General features: G+C 34.5%; 1 protein-coding gene across 1 annotated transcript in view; it reads left to right on the forward strand.

The window, feature by feature from the left end:
* Oseg5 (intraflagellar transport protein Oseg5) overlaps positions 1-23,058 on the forward strand; it is a 222,062-nt gene that overhangs the window by 60,943 nt on the left and 138,061 nt on the right. Inside the window, exons 6-7 of the mRNA XM_085488710.1 lie at positions 4,309-4,433; positions 14,428-14,676. Coding sequence (XP_085344836.1) covers positions 4,309-4,433; positions 14,428-14,676 — 374 coding nt within the window. The remainder of the gene's footprint in view (positions 1-4,308; positions 4,434-14,427; positions 14,677-23,058) is intronic.

The following is a 23,058-nucleotide window of genomic DNA, read 5'->3' on the forward strand; positions in this document are numbered from 1 at the left end:
TCTGATTTTACTCGGAAAAAATCGCGGTTTCGATTGATATGGTCATCTTTTGAAAAATATGTTCTATTTTATGAAATATTTCAAATTTTTATTTTCAAGGTTACGAAAATCGTGTTACGTCCGGTAAAGGATACACAGTAACGTCCTACGGATAATTTTCGCTATTGTTTTGATATTTTCGGTATTTTTTTTATATCTTTCAATATTTTTTTTTGTAAATTGTATTTTAATTTGTCGAATAAAAGATATAACTTAGCGAGACGCTAACGCGTCTCTTTATATATACATATATATATATATATATATATATATATATATATATATACAGGGTGAGCCATTTTAAAAAATACGATCGTGTCCGGATCTTGTCTTAACTGCTGGATCATGCTTGGACTTTGCCCTGATTAGTCGGAGCATGTAAAATAAGACTATCGGAAAGTAAATATTTTAAGAAATATATATATATATATATATATATATATATATATATTTTGTATTTTTATCAAAATGTAGTAACTTTCGAGCTTTATAACTCAAAAAGTACGCAATGGAAAACATTTGACTGTAGTGTTTTGGAAAGCTCTCGAGATCAGCTACAGGAATATGTAATAAAAAATAGGGGGTGCCATTTAAAAAAATTGAGGTGACCTTTGCGTGACCTTCAACTGAATATCCAAGGTCAAACCAATGGCACCATCTTATAGTTCCTTCGAAACCATACAACACATGTCTGAACCATTTTTCGATATTTTGCTTAGTTTACGAGAAAATTGATCGTATTTTTTAAAATGACCCACCTTGTATATATATATATATATGTTATATATATATATATATATATATATATATATATATGTGTGTGTTCGAAATCGAACCATTCAAATTGAGAACGCTGCAAAAGCATTAATAATGTCACGCATTATTCTCATGCATCATGCCACATGCAATCAAAAATAAAATTGTAATTTTGCATCATGCAATTAGCGCTCGGCCGCAGGGATACGTTTACCCCGCGCTTGCAAAAAGGAGCGATCGTTCTATCTCGCTTTAAAACGACGAAATAAACACCGTAGTCGCGCGAGAGGAGACAAAAAATACATGTACTAATAACAAATATTTACCGGGGTATGAATAAACAATTACACGAGAATGTTCTTATTGTCCTTAACCAAACTATCGAATGTTCTAAAACTTCGCGAATTTTCTCGAATCTAGTGCCTATATAATTCTCCTCTCAAGCGCCCGCGGTGCTCTTCCCGTTTGGCTAGTCGACGTGAACAGAGTGCGAATCTTAAACAGAAAAACGTGATAGATTGTCTCTTTTTTTGTACGTTTTCTCCGTTGCTTGCGAACCGATATACAATTATATTCTCGACTCGATTTATGGTTAATTCTTTTCGCTTTATGAAGTGTAACTTTTTGTTGGTGTGTTAGTACAATAAATCTCTTTGTGCTAACGTTACGCTCGTATGAAGTGAACTTTATTCCGACCAGCTACCGATTCCTTAATCCGCATTCCGTCTTGCACAATATATATATATATATATATATATATATATATATATATACAGGGTAGTCAAAAAGTATCGGACCCCCCCAATATTTCCGTTCGCTTGCATTTTACAAGAAAATGTTTCAGACAAAAGTTGTAGGGTTTAAAAAGATCTATTTACTGATCTTATCAGTTTGATCTTGGATGGCGTCGCCAAGGTCAAATCGAAATTACATTAACTTTTTTAAACGGAACACCTAACTTTTTATTGCATATTCTTGTAGCTTATCTCGAGACCTTTCCAAAACACTACAAGAAAGTTTATTTTCGTTGAGTACTTTCCGAGTTGTGAGGCTTGAAAGCTACAGTGTACTGTAGTGTGGGTCCAGCCAGTTAAGGCAAGAGTGGCGTGTGGGTCCGGCCAGTTAAGGCAAGTGTGGCGTGTGTCCAGCCAGTTAAGGCAAGAGTGGCGTGTGGGTCCAGCTGAAGCCCACTGCCTGGTATAGGAATCTGGAACGGGACTGGTGCCGGCTCATCCGTCGAGCTGGCTTATATACCCGGTCGGCGGCCACCCGCCATGCGTCGGAGGTAGCGCAACGGCGCAGTAGTGGGGCGCCCCCGAAGTGGGGCTGTCCGTGTATGGCGTTTAGGGGACGCCTTAGGCGCCAGAGCCTCACGTGGCGGGCGGATGTTCGGCTCGCGAGGCGATAGTAACGGCGATGCCGTTACACAATAATTTGACAAAAAATGTCATTAATCAGAAATTTATCAATTTGTAACCGTCAATAAATTTAACAATAATTTAATGATTGCATACAATGTTACTTTAAGTTACATTTTAATTCAAAATTAACAATGTGATATATCCATTTCTGCAGCGACTGCTCGAGTAGAAGTATGCGGATCAACTTCAAAATTGGCCAGTACTAACACAGCGTTATTATCATTAGTAACTGGCCTAGTACGATTGACACGTTTTCCAAATGAAAACATGCCATGTAAACGTAAAGAACACTCAGTATTATAAAAACTTTTTGCAGAAGGATGAGTTTTATTCAGATATCATTCTCTGTACAAAGCCACTGCATTGCGTGCATTTCTTCTGCACTCGCCAAATACTAGTAACATCTACTTTTTCCGTATTACAATAGTGATTCATTATATCAGGTTTTAGACACACTAAATTGATACTAGATAAACTGATACTAAAAATTTCCTGATCAGATTGATAGCTAAGCTACATGGTAACATAAGGACAAAGTCGAGTCTATTTACTATTTATGTTTTTAGAAAACTTCCTTGATAGCAAAGAATTACGCTGTACAAGCTTTAAAATTCTTAATTTTAAATTGAAATGCAACATAAAGTAAAATTGTATGCAATAATTAAATTATTGTTGTTGACGGTTACAAATTGGTAAATTTTTGATTAATGAAATTTTTTGTCAGATTATTGTAAATTACCTAAAAATCGTGGTGATCGTTACGAGGACCATCTTATAACATTAAAATATAAAATATATCATAAACTATTCACTTTTTGACCATCTTATTCTTATAATTTTTTATGCAAAATATTGTGAGGAATCAATTTGTGTAAAAAAATATGATGGTTTTATTTAAAAAATTCAAAGTAACATTAATTTGTTTATAAAAAAAATTTTTTCTTTTTAATTTTTTATTGCATGTTATAGCTTGCGTAAAGCAGATTAAGTTTTACTGTATAAACTTTTTTTAAACTGGCGGAAATGTCCCAAAAATCGTGGCGACTGTTACGTGAATCACCCTGTATATATATTATAGGATGGTCAAAAAGTGAATAGTGAATGATATATATATATATATATATATATATATATATATATATATTATATATATATTATAGGATGGTCAAAAAGTGAATAGTGAATGATATATATATATATATATATATATATATATATATATATATATAATTATATATACATATATTATATACATATACAGGGTGGAACATTTTAATCAATCCATGCAACTATCTTATAAAATAAGTAGTATAGAATAATATGTTTTATACAAAAGTTGGAGGGTTCAGAAGGGGACAACCTGACGACTTTGGCTTTGATCGTAATGTCAAGTTCGAAGGTCATTTGAATGTCAACTTGATTTTCTTAAATAAGACCACCAATTTCTTTTATATTTCTTTCCAAAACACTATAATAAAACATTTTTAGTTACTTTTCTATTAAGTACTTTTTGAGTTATAAAGGTTTGAAATTAACAATTTTTTAACAAAATGTAAAATATCTTGCAAAATATTTACTTTTTGGTAATTATACCTTAATACGTTTATGCACGCAATAATGAGACCAATTAATCAATGTAAAGAAAACATAGTTGCTTTAAAAAGGATGTTTGTAATTTGCAATATATTTTTTTGAAAGCATTTTATGTCCAAAAATTGTTAATTTTAAACCTTTATAACTCAAAAAGTACTTAATGGAAAAATGTTTTATTATAGGATTTTGGAAAGGTCTCGACATCAGCTACCAGAATATGATTTGAAAAATTAGTAGTTTTATTTAAGAAAATCAAGTTGACCTTCAAATAACCTTCAAATTTACTATTAAGGTCAAAGTCAAGGTATACATATATATATATATATATATATATATATATATATATATATAGTGAAGTATACATTATGTATTGAATAACACATCCATATCTAACAATTTACAATTATCTTATATTGAATTTATTATTTTTTAATACTTTTTAATTATATTATAAATTTGGTTTATTAACAATAAACAATATATTATTGTTACATTTTAGTGGTTACATTCTATGGAAAAAGTGAATACTGGCAGCATTTACGGTATAGCTTGGTCTAGTGATAGTACGCAAGTTGCTATGGCATGTGGTAATGGAAAATTATTAACTGGACACGTTATAGACAGGTAAGTTGGCTGGCTTGTAGGTACTTTATTGGGGATATTTCTTTTGTTCGATTTTCGTTTCCGAGCGAACATTGCTTGGTCGTCGGCTTGACTAAGTTGTCTTCTCGTCGCGCTTTCATCGATGATTTGAATTTTCAACTGTACCGAAAGAGGTAATTTGGATATAATATTCCTAAGGGTTTGGTTTTGAAAGCTATTGAAAAACGTTGGAATGATATCTCACCTAACACGAATTTTAATCTTTCTCAGTTTTTATTTGCGGTGGAATTTATTTTGGATTCTACTAGTTTTGCTTTTAATGGACAGTTTTATAAACAAATTTTCGGTAGCCCAATGGGGTCTCCACTGTCACTTATCTTGACTAATATGGTGATGGATGACCTTGAGACACAATGTTTATGTCAATTGAGTTTTAATGTCTCTACTTATTATAGATATGTGGATGATATTTTTACTATAATTCCGAGTGCAAAAATTGACGAGATCATTAAGACTTTTAATAATTTTTACCATCGTTTGAACTTTACTCATGAGGTAGAATTGAATAGGCGTATCAATTTTTTAAACACAACGGTCATTCGATCTAATGGGAAGCTTCTTACTAATTGGTATAGAAAGACTACTTGTTTTAATAAATATATGAATTTTTATTTGCATCATTCCTTTAAATATAAAATGAATACTATTTTTAATCTTGTTGACCACGCGGTTTTATTGTCTGACAAGCAGTTTCATTATGAGAATATTAATATTGTTAAACGAATTTTATCTAATAATTGCTTCCCGAAAAAAATCATTGAACGTTGGGTACAAAAAGGACTCAATTTTTTAGAGCATTGTTCTTTTAATAGAATAAATAGGATTTGCAACACAACTAAACCTTCTTTCATATCTTTATCATACGTTAGTTGTTTAAATGACGTCGATCGGATTTTTAATAAGGTTAGCTTAATGTTGTACATAATATACCTAAAAAATTAAAGTGCTTAATAACGTTGGGTAAGGATAGATTACCTATGGAAAAGAAGACTGAGTGGTTTATAAGATTAATTGTAAAAACTGCGACGCCTCATATATTGGGCAAACAAAAAAACATCTGTGTACACGCATAAAAGAACATTTTAGTAATATTAAAAAACATCCGAGTAATTTTTCAGTAATTACCAAACATAAGATTGATTTTGATCATGACTTTGATTGGTCTTCTCCTAGTATTTTACACAATAAAAAACATGTTAGAAAAAAAGAGATTGTGCTGAAATGTTTTTTATTAAGAAAAATAATAATACCATAAATTTACATAAGGATACTGACAACTTAAATAACATTTACGACAAAATAATAAAGGTCGTTTAGTTAGTTTAAATCTGTTCAATGTATTAGACGTGTGTTAAACTTGACACTATGCTCTCTCTTTGACATCTCAGGAGTATAATTATTGTTCGCAAGTATATATTTTTATATTCGTTTTGTTTTATAATTTGCGGTTTACGTTAATTACTAATGACTCTGTATTGTATATTTTTTTATAGTTTACTTGAAAAGGACCAAAAATTATGGTCGAAACGTAGTGATTAATATCAATAAATTATTTGCCAGTACGGTTGAGAAGAGATTGTGTTTTATTTTTTATTTTTATAATTTAAATTAGCGCCTAATAAGTTGCATGCTGTTTTATGGGCTCTATCACCGTTAAATGTTACACTGACTACATTAATACTTTTTTTATTTAGTTTTATTAATAAATCTTTTAAAAGAATCGATTTTTCTACACCATTCAAAGAATTAATCAAAAAATGGGCTACTGGAGTTTTAAATCCGCCATTTATATTAACTAACATAAAAATTAATACTTTAGTGGCAACTTTAAGCTGTCCATCTTTCTTTATTTCCTCTAGTTGTCCACCAAAATCTACAAGACCCTTCTACGAATGTGTATTTCTATCCCATTCTTTATGCTGTTTAATATTTATCTCATCAAAAGTTATATTAAAAACAAGTTTTTTATCTTTCTCTGATTCTTGCTTAACAATATTACAGATATTATTAATAATTTCTTCGAAAATCTCCGGTTTGTATTCTCTTGCACAGATCCACTTATTAAGTGTTTTAGTATGAGGTAAGCAATTAAGATAATTACGTCTAACTGCTTTGTATGCAGCTAGTAAATGAAAATGAAGAGTTCTAGCAAAGTTTTAAGGTTGGCAGAAAAAGGAGCTGTTGGTTTACGTTCTTTCCATGCGTATTAATAATTCTTGTACATGTGGTGGCAAATCCTATAAAATAAAATATTAAATAAATTTTGTATACTGTTTTATGAAAAGTAATATAAAAGGATTGTGTATAAATATTTTTTTTTTACTTTGTTTAGAGTCCCCAGCTTCACGCCCAAGAGACTTTAATCCATCCTTTTTTCCTTTTATTTCTTATTATAAAATATATATTACATTTTTTAACTTATCCTATAATTACATAATACCTATAGCGTCCTTGGTGGGTTCGAGCCTGCGTTCCGCTATACTAGTCGTTTTTAACCGAACTTCGGCGACGCAGCGTGCACAGCCACCGACGACTTACTTTTTCCTTAATCCTACCGGGGTCTGGGTGAATTCGAACCTGCGTTCCACCTATTCTTCGCCTCAGGCGAATTTCGGTGACGCAACGTGCACGGCCACCCACCGCCCCGATTGTGTATAAATATTATATAACGTACATATACAATTAAAATTCGAATTTCTATTACACATTTTATATAATCCACAATAATACATATATATAAATAGATAAGTATTTCTTATTATAAAAATTAATAATCCTATAAATATTATCAAAATTAATTATTAAGATTATTTTTAGAAAATTCTAATTTATATACAATTTTTAACCAGAATTTTATCATTTAACCAAAATCCTTTTTTCAGCGAATATATTTTCATGATATATATAAATAAAATTATATAATTAATCTTAAAAAACCTTTAAATATTCGGCAGCATTCAATTCTCCTTTTCTCTCCAAATCTTTTATCAAAACTTTTAAACTTTTAATTGTTTTTTCTTATTGTGAGTTTTTGTTATGTGCAGCTGCTAGTTTAGATCTTTCATAAGTTGTGAATTTTAAGAATCGATTCCAAGCTTCATCAGAAACAAAGTATTTTTGAGAAATATATTCGGTTTTGAAACAATTCATAAAGCGCACTCTTTTTACAGCTTTGTTATTTGTTAATGAATTTTTCCTTAAAAATTTAAATTTTTTAAATTTATCTGTAATGTAGTTATATTAAAAATATCAAATATTTATATTGTAATATTTTGTAATAATATATATATATATAATATATGTATGATAATTTATATATACTTTATTATTACTGTAAAAGAGAATTAATTATCTTTTTTTTATTGTTTGTGTCACTACTTACATTATTATTATTCAGTTTATATGAACAATCTTGATCATTTAAAGAGTCTTCATCAACTGAATTCACAGGCATCTTTTCTCTACGTATCTTAATTTCTTTATCACAATCTGTTACTGGCTCTTTTGCAATATTCTCTGACAAATAAGACTGATTAAAATATATATTTTTTGGAACAGTTTCTGATCGTAGTCGTTTTCTGCTTCTGAATTCATCAGAATAATTAAAAAATTTGTCATCAAAGTGATCGCTGCATATATATGTAGTTTTGAAGTTTGGAGATGTTGATAAATTTATAGCAACCATCCATTTTTTTTTTTTAAGTAATTGTTAGATTAAACAAACTTACCTGTGAAGTTCGATCCTAATTATGCCTCTTGTCTCGTCCGGATGGAAAAACTATGTAGTCGTGCCTCCGCACGCAACCTGACAACAGAATTCAAAGCCAAAGCAAAAGATGGCGCTCGCGGGCCGCGCGCCCGCGCGCACTGCGTGCCCTTGCAACTCATAAGTTCAAAAAGCCTAAGGACAAATTGCAATAAAATGGGGAGAAGAAAAAGAACGGGTGGGAGTCCATCCGGACAAAACAAAAGGTATAATTAGGATCGCACTTCACAAGTTTGTTCAATCTAACAATTATGCCGAATTTTCTCGTCCGGATGGAAAAACTATGTAGTTATTCATAACTGCGATTTGTTACTGTAAAATATATAATGTGAAAAGAAAAACATCTTACATTTAATATAATATTGAAGTTGTGCTTATCAGTAGTAACAAAAGTAAAAATTCTATTATACTAGTCTATTATACAAACTAGTCTATTATATAAACTCGTTATCTTAAAAAAAAATAATGAGGTTCCGAACTCTCGCTATTTTAGTGTTTTTTTAATGATAATAAAACTGCGTTACTGAACTCCTCAGGGTTAATGATAGGCCTATTATAGAAATTTGCAAACGTGCGGGATGTGCCAGTTCAATCTGCTGCACGCTTGATTAAATCTAACGTAACTCCCTTCCTTGCCGCGCACGAGGTTGATGCGTGTCTAGTGCTATGTGACGTAAAATTGCTAGTATCTATACCGCTTTGTTCTAATCCTTGTCGAATCCAGCGGCTCACAGTCTGGGTTGTGACTGCTTTATAAGGCTTATTGCAGGAAATAAGAAAAGAATCGCATCCTAAGGGCCGCAAATCCTTTGTCTTGTTTAAGTAATATTCTACAATACGCACAATACAAAGTTGCTCGTGTCCATTAAACCAAGAAAAACAAAAGGAAAGCTGAGAACGACCGGGAGCAAATGTCTTAATGCGATCTGGAACTCGCATAAATAACTTATCGCCTAAAACAATTTGCGATATCTTTAACGAAGCGAGTGTTTGGACACGCTGCCCTGTGGCAAGGATCAAAAGAAGAACCATCTTTCTGGTAATAGTATTTAGTGGATATGAGTCGTACGGATAGATAAGAACTAACTTTGCAATTACCGGCACTGGATCCCAGACCCAATCATATCTCGGTTGTGGTGGTTTCAAGGATGCAATGCTTCTGCAAAAACGTTTGATCGCTGGATGCTGCCCAATTTTGTTATCAGAAATTAACGATATTGCGGACCTCATTGTATTTAGGGATGAATACGATAAAATAGATTCTAACTCTTGCGCTAGGAAATCCAGAGTGCGTAACTGTCGGTGAATGGATGGATAAACACTGGCATTGGCAGAAGTTTCACCATTGGTTGAGAGGTCAAGAATATTGTTTGATGGTTGCTTCCGATAAAGAGGCCAACATTGTTGGAATGGCTGCCTTCGGAATTAAGCGGTTTATAAAAGCCTCGCCAATAATCTTCCTACAGCCAGAGAAAGCGATCTCCACACTGGATGATGAGCCCTAAAAGGTGAAGAGAGCAAGGATTGATTAGGTGAGAAAATTAATGGATCCGATGTTAGCAGACTTTGGAACAGGGGGAACCAAGCCTGCGAAAGCCACCAAGGAACCATCAAAATCCCGGATGCTTTTTCGTCTACAATCTTTTTTAGAACGCGAGGTAGTAAGATAAAAGATGGGAAAGCGTAGAAATTTAATTCTCTTCATGAGAGAGTGAATGCATCTACCGCAAACAAACGTGGGTCTGGGAACCATGAGACATAAGTACTACACTTAGCGTTGAGTAAGAATGCGAATAAGTCTATATCAAACGGACCATAAACTCTATCTATTTGCTGGAAGGCCACTTGTGACAGGGCCCATTCGGTATCAGGATCTGTGATCCGAGATTCTACGTCAGCAATATAGTTTTCTAAAGATATGTATGATGCAAAAACAAAGATATTGCGCTCCTCACACCATTGCCAGATCTGTCTTGAAATGCTCGAAAGATGTGGGTACTGATAGAACCAAACCTGTTGATATAGACTATTGCTGAAGTATTGTCAATACGGAGAAGAATGTCACAATCTTTCAGGTTAGTGCAAAACAACGAAGGGCATTAAAGGCTGTCTTAAGCTCTAATGAGTTGATGTGAAGCGACCTCTCTTCTGTCGACCACTAGCCGTGTGTGCGCAATTTTGCGCAAGTCGCCCCCCCACCGTTCAAAGACGCGTCCGAGAAAATTTCCCGAACAAATCTTCCTGAGCGGATATGATTGATTGGAGTCTGAAAGAATCTTTATCCACCATCTGAAGTCCGATTGAAGATTAGAAGGAATTTCCATCAGAGCTGAGAAATTTTCGCTGTGCCTGAGTAGCGCTAGAAATTTTTCTCGTTCAAATTTCTTCGTATATAGAAGACCATATTGTATAGCCGGGCTCACTGAGATGAGCGATCCTATTAAGCTTGCAAAATCTCTTATAGAACAACTGGACCTGCGGGCCGTGCTTGACACGAGATTTGATAATTTTTCCCGACGCTGAAAGGGAACTGAAATAGATTGTTCTTTAGAATTAAATACAAAACCTAAGTATTTGCAAATATTCGATGGTTGCAACTGAGACTTCGAGTAGTTTATTCTGAAGCCCAAAGAGAGAAGCAAATTCATAGAGATGTTAACATTAATTTGACATTCCTTCAGGGATGAACCAAAGAAAAGAAAATCATCCAAGTAAACTACTGAATGAAAACCCTTGTGACGAAAATAGGATACTACCGGCCGCATGACCTTTGTGAATATATACGGAGCTGTTGACAAACCGAAAGATAACGAAGTGTATTCATACGTTGTGTTGCGCCATTGGAAATGAGGATACTTTCTATAATGTTTCTCTACGGGGATTAACAAATAGGCATCCTCCAGATCTAACGTAGCCATATACGAACCTGGTAACATAAGGCGAATAACCGTACGCCAATCTTCAAGTTTAAAATGCGGCGGCTTAAGGTAAATATTTAATTCTCGTAGGTTTAAAATAAAGCGCTTATCCCCTGACGGCTTGTCAACTAAGAAAAAAGAAGATACGAATTGATCTTTACAAGGCTCAATAGGTTCTATAGCTCCTTTGCGCAACAGGCGCTGTATTTCTAGTTGACAAAATTTCTCAGTAGATTTTGAGAATTCTACCTGTTTCAGAGACGTTCTTGATGGAGGTGTGGATGTAAAAGGGAGCCGATAACTCTGTATTGCCTCTAATACAGATTGATCCTTAGTAATGTCTGCCCACTGTGTCACAAAGCTGCGGAAACGGCCGGCTGTACTTACATCGTTTATCGGTGATGTCGTGCCCGGGATCGAGAGCGATGCTGACAGCTCCTGAAGTAAGGAGCTCCTAATTGGCGAGTCGTCGATAGACGAACAGGAGCCCTCCAGTTTCCCGAAACCTGTGTTTTACGCGCTGAACGTTGTTGTGAGGCCTGCTGGCGTACTGGCTGAAAAGTCTTCTTTCCCACCAAAGACGCCGTCTTGGATATATCGCGTCCCGCCTTTTGACAGGCCTGCGCTGCTTTGAGGGTCTCGGCAAAATTTTGCCCAAACAAGAATTCATCAATGGCTGCTGTCTTCGCTGCGCTCTTGCCAAGAATATTGAAGGAGGGCTTGGCAAAAGCCCTTCTAACTAATAAAAGGCGGAAGTGATGGTCAACGAGCAAATGCATACCTTCTGAAATAGATGTTAGAGCAGAACGTGCCTCTTCATTGAGGTTATGTAAAATTTCTGGTTTTAACAGAATTGATATGTCGGATCCGAAGGCGTTAAGGCATGCTTCCACGTGTGCCTGTGACCGCATCTGATATTTGTCACGCTTAATAACTGAAGGTGCTAAGGCGGGGACCAGTTCTTTGTTAAGTGTGGGCGGGGCCAGCGCCACCAGGTCCTCCTTTGCTTCGTATTTGGAAAGCAGGCCAGATCGTATGTCCTCGCTTAGACCAACTTGAGCCTTCTTCTGGATGGAATTTAACATAAAGGGATTCCAGGTAGACAAGGTGGTAAGTGACTGTTTACCCCCGAATAGCTCTTTGGTTAATGCCTGTGAATCCGAGAGTCTCGAGACTCGAGTCCTGAGGCTCTACGACCTCATCTATGGGCTGATTATTTCCATCTGTGAGATCCAGCGTCTCTAAAAATGAAACCAAGCAGAAAATTACAGTCAGTTATGTCCACTCTTTGCCACAAGAAAAGACAAGGTGGGTCGACAAGTGGACATACCTGGTACAAAACCCCGGTCTTGTGCGACCGTCTGTCTTCCTACGGAAGGTTCTACGGCCGATATAATGGATGGCGCCACATCGTCCTCGCTAAACAAGACGGTTTTTCTAGGAGACCTAACCTCCGGCAAGGGTTGCCGAAGGTTCTGGTCGAGAAGGTTACAAACCTGTTCGAGAATTTGAGTACAACTCTCTTTCTGAAGTGAGAGTCTCGCACAGAAGAATCCCTCAAGGAGCCTTCTTTGTCCAAAGAATGGACACTGTCCGAGCTTATGCCACGACGTGAGCGGTCTCGAGACCGTCTGTCACGCAAAGAGGCACTCGGACGGTGTTTGTGATAGATCCCCCTCCTCCTCCGTATGTCTCAAGGATCGTCATCTACTGCTCCTATGCTTTGGCATCGTAATAGTGAAAAACCTGAATACTAAAAACTCGGAATGAGATTACACGTGTTGACAGGTTAACGAACAGAACACAATGAGTTGCAAGGGCACGCAGGGCGCGCGGGCGCGCGGCCCGCGAGCGCCATCTTTTGCTTTGGCTTTGAATTCTGTTATCAGGTTGTGTGCGGAGGACACGACTACATAGTTTTTCCATCCGGACGACACAATTTGGCATAATTCATTTTTTGGAAACCTGTTTCACATTAAAAATTATAAACCTTAAATATATATCTATTGGCCGATTTAAAATTCATGTATTATTATTATTAATAATATTGAGAGCCGACATATATTTCTTATTTATTTACGCCTGGGCCTAATCATGGCGTTATTTAGTAACATCTACTAAAAAACAAATGAAAAATATAGGATCGAAAAAGTCTGAATAGCTTAGTTGGTAAGAGCAGTCGTCTGGAAAGTGAAAAACGCGGGTTCGATTCCCGCTTCAGCGACTTTTCGGACCTATATTTTTCTCGCCTATTTTTCTCCATATGTAAGTTCGAGATTAATTTATATATGGAACTTAGTAATCTCAAACCAAGAGATATAGTTCCGAAGAATTAATTTTTTGCGCTTGGGCTCTATTGGCCTATTTAAAATTCATGTATTATTATTATTAATAATATTGAGAGCCGACATATATTTCTTATTAAATATATATATTTGCAATAACTTATTAAATATAATTTATTATTAAATATATAATTTATTAAATTTTGAGGTTAGAAATATTAATGTACTTACATGTGAAAACTACGATTGGAAATAGGAGATGCTTCTATTTTGCATATTAAGCATTTTTTTGTCATCTTAGTACAATAAAGAGACACTAAGTTATACAGAAAAGTTATAACGTCAAGTTCATCGTAATCCCGGCTTTATACAGAAAGTATCATAAAAGATACACAATTTTCCATGGTCTGCACATGCGCACATAGACAAAATTTCTTATTCATTTCTACAGAATTTTCGGGATACATTTAATCGGACTATAACTTTACATACATACAGATAAATTTGGCATTAACATGTTTTACTTTTTGACCATTAGGCCATTTTTAACATTTTTAAAAATGTTGAACAAAAAAGGGGATTTTTAAAAATATATTTGCAAAAAATCTTATATTGTTAAAAATATATTAAAAATACAATGAAAACTAAAGAACTTTTATTAAAAACAATTTTTAATATTTTTACCGTTTTAATGGTATGTTTTGGCTCAGAAATATAATTAATCTTTTTCAATAAAATATTTCATCTTCTAAATAACAATTAAACAATAAATTTAAAAATTTGTCTTTTATTATGATCTAAATTACAACAAACTCAAAATTCATTAAAAACGGGTAAGAAACGTTTGACGTTAATGTTTTTTTATTAATATCTTATAGAGATGATAATTTAGCATAAATTCATATTTTATTTGCACCTTATATTCTTTGTCTTCTAATTATATATAGTATAAAATAATATTAATAAATTAATAATAAATTTTTTAGGAAATTAGAATGGGATAATTACGAAGTCACATTGATAAGAAGAAAAGTGATTGAAGTTAGAGAAGTTGGCAACGAAGTTCATGAAGTATTAGAAATCTCCGATCGTGTTGTACACCTCGAATTTGGCTTTGGTCATTTAGTTGTTATTACACCTTCACAATGTCACATCTATTCAGTGACCAATTGGAATACACCAGCAATATTTGATTTGAAGAAAAGCATAATTTCTGCACTAATTCTTGCTGAAAGGTAAGTGAATAATATATTTAATATATGTGAAATGATTATTTACTAATATACATATATTTTATATAGTAAAATTTTTTGACTAATTTTAAGCCGTTTTTTATAGAGATTTGATTATACATATTTTGTAGATTGTATATATAATAACTATTTAAAATATTTTTTATTAATATCAAATTAAATATTAAATTTTAGTAAAATATAATTACAATTAATTAATACGAGTACATAAATTTTAAGGATAGAAAGAATATATTGCTGTAAAAAGCCTAATACTTAGCAATTTGCTAAGACAAGGAACAATCTCTAAATTGAGATTTGAAATCCTCTTCTTTTTACCCCCCTAAATTGATGTAAACGAGAAAAATATATCGGTTTGAAAAAGACGGCTGAATCGGAAATCGAACCCGAGACCTTTCGCTTACCGGGCGACTACTCTTCCCAATTGACGATGAGCTATTCAGACACCTTAACGAACCGATATACCTCTCTCGTCTCTATGTATACTAATGAAACACGCATATTTACAGCCAGCGTGTGATAATATTAATGAAACGCTCTTATCGTAAATAACAAGGATAGAAAAAATAAATAGATTTTATATTTTATTTCTCATAAACTTTATTTTTTATAAAAAATTGTTAGCATAATAAATTATCAAATAAAACCCAGATGTTATAGTCTAAGCCCGTTACGCGGACGTTCCTAGGATTAACTGGTGAATATGCGGAATAACCAAGTTTTGGTCAAAGCCCGAAATTGTTTTCGGTTTTTAACTGCTGTTTTTAGCCAATCCTTTTTTTGTTTATGCACGTGAAATCTGCAAGGAAATGTATGCCCGCGGAGATAAAACACAAGGTTATGTGAGTTTTAGGGAAATACTAAGACCGTCCCTCGACCCATTAAAACCCCTGCGGTGGGGCCTTTTCGAACGTATGTAGGGAGCCCTCCAGGAACGAGCGATTGCATTACTTTTGGTGAGCACCCCACCTTCTCTGCTCGTAGGATCACTGCTCATTGTGACGTTGGCTGCGGCTCCAATCCCTCTCCCTTTGGTATGGGAGACGTGGCCTACCTCTTTGTTGCGGTGCGGAAGGGCCACACTTTTACGCCGCGCCCTCACGGGAGAGAATGATTCCTCTCTTGGAGCGGAATGAGTGCTGAATCACCCATTCACACGCTCTTCTCCCTTAGACTAGGGAGAAAGCATATAGCATCCTTTTTATGCTTTGGCAAAGTTTTGTTCGATTGATTCACATGAAACCCCCCCTTCCCTTCGACAGTTAAAAAGGGAGTATGTTTCCCTTCTAGAAAAACTAACATGATTGGTCAAAGCTAGAAACTAAAAACTACTTTGGACTTTGACCAGTTGATTTTGAGTGTGGCTTAATTCAGATGACTGTTAAAAATGAAAGATTTTTTACTAATGTTTTTATTGATAATGTTGAACTTACGCTTTGACTCAATAGAAAAAAGATGCAGAGTAATACAGTTTAAAATATTATAATCAAGTTTTTTGTGATCTTGGTATTCGGCACGTCTATCCATTACCTCAACTTATATTTGACTGATAACGTATGTTACAAAGTCCCAGATTATTTGTGTATGTTTCTTGTGTTTACGATCCTGTTTGGGTGAGTGCGTATACATGCTGTGTCAAATTGTATGTGTGCGTGTGTGTATGCGTATATGTATGTGTCTTTATGTGTACCTAGTTGTACTTTTTTGTTTGCGTATATGTGTATGTCACCCTCCAACGATGTCCGTCCTCGTATTTTTTCCATGGTTCTAATCCGATCGTCTTGCATAACATATTGAGTTTAATTGCTCCAATTGGTTTCGTAAGCATATCAGCTTCATTCAGTTCTGAAGAGCAATATATAATATTAATCTTTCTATTAATTTTTAAGTCTTTCATGTAAAAATATTTAGTGTCTATGTTTTGTCTTTGCAGAACAGCCGCTATTTTTAAGCCTATTAATGCAACTCCGATTATCTTCATATATAATTGTTGGATTTTTTGCAATTCGGCAAAATCTTTCAGTAATTTTTGCAACCATTTTGCATCTCGACTAGCTTCTGCAAGTGCAATAATCTCAGCCTCGGTTGAGAATAATACAACACATGCTTGTTTACGGCATTCACAGTTCATTGCTTCATCTTACCGTTTAATCTAAAAACGTAACCGCCGTTGGATTTTCTGTCTTTGTGATTTTCTGCCCAATTAGCATCTGCAAAACCCACAATAAAATGGACATGATATTTCAGGAGACGCGGTAGCGTCTCGCTAAGTTATATCTTTTATTCGTCAAATTAAAATACAATCTACAAAAAAACAAAAAAAAATATCGAAAGATATCGAAAAGATAGCGAAAATATCGAAACAATAGCGAAAATTATCCGTAGGACGCTACTGTGTATCCTTTACCAGACGTAACACGATTTTCGTAACCTTGAAAACAAAAATTTGAAATATTTCATAACCGGGAACATATTTTTCAAAAGATGACCATATCAAAAGCGCGATTTTTTCCGAGTAAAATGAGACTTTAACGAACTTGATAGCTCTATTGATTGCGAAGATATGAATTTTTTTAGTTATTTTTTGGTCAAAAATGTGTCACTTTTTTGTCCGCCTACGGCGTCGTACTTGTCCGCGGTCACCCATCCCGAAAAAGTGATTTTGTCCTCAGCTGCTTTACCTTATCCGCGGACACCCATTACAATATAGTGACAGTTTCCACTGCTGCTTAACCTTTTAAGCAACCAAACGAAAAATAAATTCTCGCTTTCTCTCTCTCGCCTCTCTCCCCCTCTCTCATTCTTTTTCTCTCTCATTCTTCCTCGCCTTCTCTCGCTCTCTCTCACTTTCTCTCGTCCTCTCTCGCTGTCTCTCGCTCTCTCTTGCTCTCTTTCACTTTCTCTCGCCCTCTCTCGCTCTTTATCGCTCTCTCTCTTGCTCTCGCTCTCCCTCGCCTTCTGTCGCTTTCTCTTCGCTCTCTCTCGCTGTCTCTCGCTTTCTCGCTCTCTCTTGCTCTCCTTCGCTTTCTCTCGCTCTCTCTTGCTCTTTATCGCTTTCTCTCTCTCTCTCTCTCTCTCTCTCTCTCTCTCGCTCTCTCTCGCTGTCTCTTGCTCTCTCGCTCTCTCTTGCTCTCCTTCGCTTTCTCTCGCTCTCTTTTGCTCTCTCTCGTTCTCTCTCGCTCTCTTCCGCTCTCTCTTGCTCTCTGCCGCCCCAAAAATAAGTTACCAAAGGAACTCCATAACAATGTAGTTTATAAAATTGATTGTATGGATTGTGATGCGTCGTACGTAGGGCAGACGGGTAGACTGTTAAAAATTAGGACGAAAGAACATCGCAACAACATAAAAAGAAAGGCGTCACAATTATCAGTCATATCGGAGCATAGATTACTGAATCATGATTTTAATTGGGAGGATGTAAAAGTTTTAGACGAGGAGCCTTTTTTAGGTAAACGTTTGATATCAGAAATGATCCTCATAAAACGTCAGAGAAATAGTTTAAATTTACACAGCGACACCGATAAATTAAATGATATATTTGATCTTTTAATAGAAAAATTTACCAAAATTCAGCTCTGTGATCATACATATCCGTAGTTTTGTTAGACCTTCGATATGAGCGCCGATAAGTTTTAGTTGTTTTTATTTTATATTTTATTTTTATTTTTATTTTTTATTTTTATTTTTTTTTGCATATATATGTATCGACTGTGCCGAAATAGAATACCGCACAGTCGTTAGAGTGATGTGTCACGTGTAGCATCGTCTTCTCTTTGTTTTTACTCTCGGGGTGAGTGCTCTCTCCGATTTTTAAGTTTTAATTCTTGTGGATTTTTCTACGTTTAATTTATATAATGTTGTGACTTTGATTAGTGTTGGTAAGGGAGTCACTTATGTGCTCTGCTTCCTTTCTGACGATGGTCACCGTTAGGGAGACACTCCGACGGCCGGACAGTTTGAATAGAGAGTAGAATAACATTTAATTTGTTTTGCGGATTGTATGTATACGAGTTTTATATTTTTATAATTGTAACAACTATCTTTGATTTCTTGAATTTTTTTGTATGTTGTAGCTACTGAAGAAGACTTGAAGTGGGTCGAAACGTTTAGATTTTAATAAATGAGTTTTACTTGAGATCTCATTTTAATTTTTTAATTTTGTGCATGACATCCACACAGGCTCCGATTGCCGTCGATATTTTATTTTTATTGTAACACAATAATTCGAGCCAAGTACAAAAGTTTTTATAATTTATAATTATAATTTTTGAGAAAATATTTTTGATGATGATTAATTTTTGCAAAGAATTATTTTGGCTATAAACATAATTTTTGAGAAGAGAATATATTTAATTACGACTTTTTGTAAAGAATTATTGTTGTTTGTAAAAGATATAACTTAGCACTTTTTTTACATCTGTGATGTTTTTTAGTGATTGTTATTACTCAAGCGCAGTTCATAGTTTTTCGTGTGCTTTAGATAATGTTCTATGCGCTTCAACTTGGTTCAGTCGACTTTCCTTGGGGCTTTGATGAATTGGTTCAAAATCGCAACTGACGCTATGACGGATCTTATGTTGACTACTATGTACAGTAATGCGCCTATAAATTTTTGATAATAACTATTATCAACTACAGGTAAATTAGCTCTAAGTTTCATATAACCCTTTTCTATCGGTGTGGTTAATTCTTTAAAGTCCAGTAATCGCATGTTTCCTAAAAGCTTCTTTACATACTCAAATTGACTAATAGAGAAATGTCCGGTCTTGTTTCTTCGTACTTGTATTTCTAGATAACAGGATCGCCGAGATTAGAAATGCAAAATCGATTGTCGAGACTACTTTTCACTTCATTGATTATATCTAATGACTTGCAGACGATGATTATGCTATCCACGTAAATGGCAAGATTACACGATGTGATGTTTTCATTGCTTCGTGTATAGGCAGTAATTGTTATCATTCCGCTTGAATCTTTGTTGACTCAATATCTCATTGAGTTGACCATTCCAAGTCTTGGCTGCTTGTTTTAACCCATAAATGCTCCGTACCAATTTGAATCAGTAGTTTTCCTTCTCTACTTTTTCAAATTCTGATAATTCTTTCATATACATCTTTTCGCTTAATTTTTCAATCAAAAATTCTGTCTTCGTGTAAATTCCTGATCTTGTAATCTCGCTGTCCGACAATTGACAATATTACACAAAGAGTTGTGTTTTACAACGAGCGCAAATACTTTATTATAATCGGTCTTGTATTTTTTTTAGAAAAACCTTGCGCTATCAATCTTGCTTTAAAAACGATCTGGCCGTCCATTTGCGAATTTTTTCAATTTGAACACCCGGTTTGCATTCGATTGTTCCGTCAGGAATTTTTTGTAGCACCCAAGTGCCAATTTTTCGAAGTGATTTGATTTCGTCATGCATTGACATCTAATCCTGATAATGCTTCTTCTCTTCGTGTACTAGAACCATCATTGATATTGCATATCGATTTGATGGAAATCCTGTTTGCACGAGTCTATTTACGAGACCCTTTCTCCCGTTTCTTCTAATCTTTTGTTATTACATCGTAATTATATTCTTCACTGTTTGAAATTGTAATAATACTGCAATCACTTGACTCACATAGTTACATTACCTGTATTGTCTTGAATTTAATCGATTTTATTCGTAGGAAGGTCAACCTCGCTTTGTTCAGGAGTCATTAATTTTGAATTGGCTTGTACGTCATAAGGTCTGTTTGTGTCAAGTGTCATCAAGATTACTTCTTCCTTTGCCTTCTCTCCAAAAATTCTTACATCTCTGCTGATCACTACATTTTCTGTGTCATTATCTAATTATCTGTAAGTTTTTGAATCTTGTGGACAACCAATGAATGTACATGTTTGTGTAATGACCCGCTTAAAAAGGTTAATTTATATCTTGGCGCGCATTTGTGTAGCAACGCTAGCGCTTAGTTGAATAAACGGGCGCGGATGGCGCGCGTGAACAAATGAGCAGCAGAGATTCAGAACGCCATTATCTGTTGTACGAGAAAGATCGTTTTGTATCAGTAGCCATTTTTCTTTATTAAAGTTTTTTGTGACAGTACTCGTTCTTATTTACTTATACATGAGAAGTACAAGGTCAACATCAACAGTTGAAATATTAGTTGTGGATAAAACCGCAACAATTCACTTCCATGCTTTGTCGTCGGATTTTCGGCGCATTTCCTTTGGTATATGTATGTACTTATGCTTTACATCCGAATATATGCAGGTTACTCATATCTGGTTTGGTTCCGTACCATAACTCATAGGGCGTCCGAAACCTGAATCTGGTGGATAGTTGATTTTGGAGGTACGCCGCAGTTACGACCGCTTCTCTCTAGTAGATTTGCATTTAGCAGCATACTTCTCACAGCTTTAATCAATCCTATTCTTCTTTTTGTCCAATCCATTTCATTGCGGTGAATATGGCGCCGTCAACTGCAACTAAATTCCCTCCGTCCGCAAATAATCGGTCAATTGTTGAGAGATGTATTTTCTCCCTGTCTGATCTGATAGCTTGAGTTTTAAATTTTGTTTTCAAGTACTTAATAAAATCTAATTATTTGTGATATCAAATTATTCTCTCAACAAGAAAATTTGTGTAAAGCGGTTGTAGTCATCTATCAATGTCAATGCATACCTTCTTTTTCCTGGGATCATTGTCTGCATTGATCCATATACATTAATATAAATTAATTTGAAGGACACATCAGACATATTTTGTGACTCTTTTGGAAATAGATGGCGTCATTTTTCTTTTAATGCAATCCTCACAGAATTTCTTTACGCTGCACGCCTCCAAATTCATCCCCGACAAGTCCTTCATTTGCCAGCCTTTTGATTGCTTCTAGGTTTTGATGTCCGAAACGTCTGTGTAAATACAATTTGTCGAGTGACCTTTACCAACGAGTAGAGCCCGATCTGGAATCTTTAGCTCACACATATTACCTCGTAACATTCCTACTGCTAGTTCAGCTTCATCGTTACAATTGAGCGGCATCCGTTAGCGCATAGTGCGATAACTCACATTCCGATAGCACACGACAAAAGCAATTCCCGATAGCTCATATACCTTTAGCACACATCCCGATAGCACACAAAGTAATATATATATATATATATATATAGAAAGAGAGAGAGAGAGAGAGAGAGAAGAAAGGAAAATACATTATATATAAAAAATAAAAAAATAAATAAGTTAATTAATTTATAATCTTGTATCATTTTTTATATATAATGTTTAAATTGCTTATTAAATTAGTTGTTAATAATTCAATAATTATATTTTGTAATTAATTAATAATAAAAAATTATTATAATATAATTAATAAATTTATAAATAATAATGATAATGATAGTAATACGATAATAATTAAAGAAACCAAATGGCGCGCGCTTGTAGTGCTCTAATGCCTATATAAAGAAATATTATCATTTATTTCAATTATCAGCATTATCACCCGCCGTAATTTTGTTGTTTATATTCCGCCTCCTCGTTTATATTGACAGGGAGGACACAGATCTTCGTTATCGGTCACTTGTACTCAGTTGTCGCGGTTTTTACAATGACGACGTGAACTAATTCATCGTCGTCGGAATAACATTTAATTAATATAAAAAAACTATTAATCTCGGCTCGAATTATTGTGTTACAATAAAAATAAAATCTCGACGGCAATCGGAGCCTATGCGGATGACATGCACAAAATTAATAAATTAAAATGAGATCTCAAGTCAAACTCATTTATTAAATTCTAAACGTTTCGACCCACTTCGGGTCTTCTTCAGTAGCTGCAAAATACAAAGAAACAAAAATAGAAGATAATCGGTACAATCAGAAAATTATAAAACTCGTATACATACAATCCGCAAATAAATTAAATATCATTCTCCTCCCTATTCAAACCGTCCGGCCGTCGGAGTGTCTCCCTAACGGTGACCATCGTCAGGAAGGAAGCGGAGCAGTGACTCCCTTACCAACACTAATCAACATGGTATAAATTAAACGTAGAACAATTCACAAGAATTAAAAATTAAGAACCGGGAAGAACACTCACCCCGACAGCAAAAACAGAGAGAAGACGATGCTACACGTGACACATTACTCTAACGACTGTGCGGTATTCTACCTCGACACAGTCGATACATATATACGCAAAAAACAAATATAAAAATAAAATATGAAAATAAAAATAAAAATAAAAACAACTAAACTAATCGGCACTCATATCAAAAGTCTAACAAAAAAACCCGGCTATGTAAAATCACAAAGCTAGATTTTGGTAAATTTTTCTATTAACAGATCAAGATTCTCGTTTAATTTATCAGTGTCGG

This window comes from Nylanderia fulva, unplaced genomic scaffold (genome assembly GCF_048542155.1).
Source record: "Nylanderia fulva isolate GAGA-0341 unplaced genomic scaffold, ASM4854215v1 Scaffold70, whole genome shotgun sequence".
Taxonomy (NCBI): domain Eukaryota; kingdom Metazoa; phylum Arthropoda; class Insecta; order Hymenoptera; family Formicidae; genus Nylanderia; species Nylanderia fulva.